The sequence below is a fragment of the Lottia gigantea genome (assembly GCF_000327385.1).
Source record: "Lottia gigantea unplaced genomic scaffold LOTGIsca_126, whole genome shotgun sequence".
Lineage (NCBI taxonomy): Eukaryota > Metazoa > Mollusca > Gastropoda > Lottiidae > Lottia > Lottia gigantea.
In genome coordinates this window covers 979,651-982,866 of record NW_008707351.1, presented here as the reverse complement: position 1 = coordinate 982,866, position 3,216 = coordinate 979,651, and the positions used below count along the sequence as shown (strand labels likewise).

Sequence of the window (3,216 nt, the reverse complement as noted above, 5' to 3'; positions counted from 1 at the left end):
AACATCATCATGAAAGAATTTACACGGCTAAATATGGAATTTGAGAAACTTCTTTCTACCGCCGTCACCGTGGGTAGATTAGAAATAGTAAGGAAACGATACTTCGATATTTGCGGTTTTGTTACAGAAATTGATGATGCCTTTCTGCCGTTCGTCTCGGGATATATAGTGAGCGGTCTTACTACTATTTGCCTTGATATACATGCTTTATTGTATGGTTTCTTGTCTCACACTGAAGTAGTTGCCTATGGTGGAATTATTGGAATAGCAACGTTCGAATTGATACTAATCCTTGTCAATGGTAGTCTAATAGAGTCAAAGGTAAACATTTGGTTTATTAGGATTAACATATTTCAAAACTCGTGTCAAAACAAGTTTTAATGGGAAAATATAAGTTGCTGTTTACCTTACCATCAGTCGGTTGTTAGTTATTGACCCTACACTAACTTACCATCAATCGTTTGATAGTTTTTGACTCTACATTAACTTACCATCAATCGGTTGTTAGTTTTTGACCCTACCCTACACTTACTTACCATCAATCGGTTGATAGTTTTTGACCATACACTAACTTACCATCAATCGTTTGATAGTTTTTGACTCTACATTAACTTACCATCAATCGGTTGTTAGTTTTTGACCCTACACTAACTTACCATCAATCGGTTGATAGTTTTTGACCATACACTAACTTACCATCAATCGTTTGATAGTTTTTGACTCTACATTAACTTACCATCAATCGGTTGTTAGTTTTTGACCCTACACTAACTTACCATCAATCGGTTGATAGTTTTTGACCCTACACTAACTTACCATCAATCGTTTGATAGTTTTTGACTCTACATTAACTTACCATCAATCGGTTGTTAGTTTTTGACCCTACACTAACTTACCATCAATCGGTTGTTAGTTTTTGACCATACATTAACTTACCATCAATCGGTTGTTAGTTTTTGACTCTACATTAATTTACCATCAATCGTTTGTTAGTTTTTCACCCTACATTAATTTACCATCAATCGTTTGATAGTTTTTGACTCTACATTAACTAAACATCAATCAGTTGTTAGTTTTTGACTCTACATTAATTTACCATCATTCGGTTGATAGTTTTTGACCCTACATTAACTTGCCATCAATCGGTTGTTAGATTTTGACTCTACATTAACTTACCATCAATTGGTTGTTAGTTTTTGACCCTACATTAACTTACGATCAATCGTTTGTTAGTTTTTGACACTACATTAACTTACCATCAATCGGTTGTTAGTTTTTGACCATACATTAACTTACCATCAATCGTTTGTTAGTTTTTGACCATACATTAACTTACCATAAATCGGTTGTTAGTTTTTGACCCTACACTTACTAACCATCAATCATTTGATAGTTTTTGACCCTACACTAACTTACCATCAATCATTTGTTAGTTTTTGACCCTAAACTATTTACCATCAATCATTTGTTAGTTTTTTACCCTACACTAACTTACCATCACTCAATGGTTAGTTTTTTACCCTACACCAGCTTACCATCAATCAGTGTTTAGTTTTTGAACCTACACTAACTTACCATCAATCAGTTGTTAGATTATGATCCTATACCAGCTTACCATCAATCAGAGTTTAGTTTTTGAACCTACACTAACTTAAATACTCAACAATTCTATCTCTCAGGAGGCTGGCACCGCACTGTATACGAGTCGTGCTTTATGCCGTGATACTTTAATTATTTCTTCCTTTTTTGTAGAGCAAATGTTGTTTAGAGACAAGTAAACGGTTCAATATGAATAAATTAAATACTGAAACTATGAGTGCAGTAAGTTTTTTATTCTCAAATAGGGTGTTTGAAACCACCTAGTAGATAATATTTGCTAGTTTTTTCATATACGTGTTCGATTATGACTATGCTGACTTTGCCTATGAGATGCTTTCTTAGGTCATCAGTGGACCCGGACTAACGTGAAAATTTTCGTGACTATTTTCAGAACTAATAGATCACTAACATCGCATAATTCCTTTTTTTCTAAATATAGGGCTATATATATTCGGCAAATCATAGAAATTAGACATTTAAAATTAGTCATTTTAACTTTCAAACGCGGATAATTATGTAATCACATGGTTTTCAAGGCTTCAATTTTGACGTTGAGCTGTTAACACTGTTACTGATTAGCTTAGCTAAACAAATACCGTTTACATATGATTACATATTTACCGTCTTCTATTTATTGTACTTTCAGTTTACATTGTTTTTAGAGAATATGAAGAATACAGATACGGGACTGAGTTTTCTCAAATTATTTATTGTGGACAAAACAGCTATGTTAACTGTAAGTAAGTTACTACGAACAATGAGATAATAACAAAAAATGTACATTAATAAATATAAAAATAAAAAGTTTTTTTTTTATAAACAATATTTTATTCCAAAGAAAAGGATTGGAGAACAGGCTTACGCCTATGAAACCTCCTCTCCCAGTATTGTAAAAAATATTGATCTACGTTACTGAAATGGTGAAAAGAAGAGCTAGAACAGGATATGAAAAACCGTGCAGGGATATCAGTTTATCAGCTCAATGCAGACCCGTAGCCAGACGTGATTGTTTGGAGGGGCAATTAATATATCTGGAGAGATAATGGTGTATGGTGTTTGCTTGCAGTAATTGAATTTGTCAGTTGTCAGAATTTTTTCAGGAGGCAATCCCCTGCAGCTACGTTCTTGGCTCAAAGACGAAAACGTAACATTTAAAAATTCAAAATAAACAAACCCTATAACGAATTTTAAAAAAGAAGATTTATATTTTACGTAAACGCTTATTCTTTTCAGATAGCTGGTACCTTGATTTCTTATATAATAGTTGTGTTACAGATGAAACCCACCTAAAGGGGTATTCCGCTTTTTGTAAAAGATTTTCATCATCAAAAACGTCGTAAATTATACCTGAAAATATTTCTAAAGTATGCTTTTTATCTTAATGTATCTTCTTGATCAAACTGAATTTATTTTAAAAGGGTTAATTAAAAACGGAGAGTACTAATTATTAAGCAGTTTGGTCTAATTTCGATTTATAATGGCTCGATATTATTAGTTGAAACCCTTGGAATACTAGGCGACATAATATATCATTTCTCTACAATAGGCGTTTAGAAAGCACATTTGATGGATAGTTTTCAAAAAAAAAAAAATTACCTACTAAAAAGCGGAATGTCC

The 3,216-nt window shown here is 32.7% G+C and overlaps 1 protein-coding gene across 1 annotated transcript; it reads left to right on the top strand.

Moving 5' to 3' along the window:
* Positions 1-9: 9 nt before the first annotated feature.
* On the top strand, positions 10-2,889 carry LOTGIDRAFT_172085 (hypothetical protein; the record flags this gene model as incomplete). Its single annotated transcript, XM_009048668.1, has 4 exons — positions 10-321; positions 1,753-1,821; positions 2,246-2,335; positions 2,833-2,889. 4 exons carry the CDS (start codon positions 10-12, stop codon positions 2,887-2,889), a joined length of 528 nt encoding a protein of 175 aa, XP_009046916.1.
* Between the last annotated feature and the right edge of the window lie 327 nt (positions 2,890-3,216).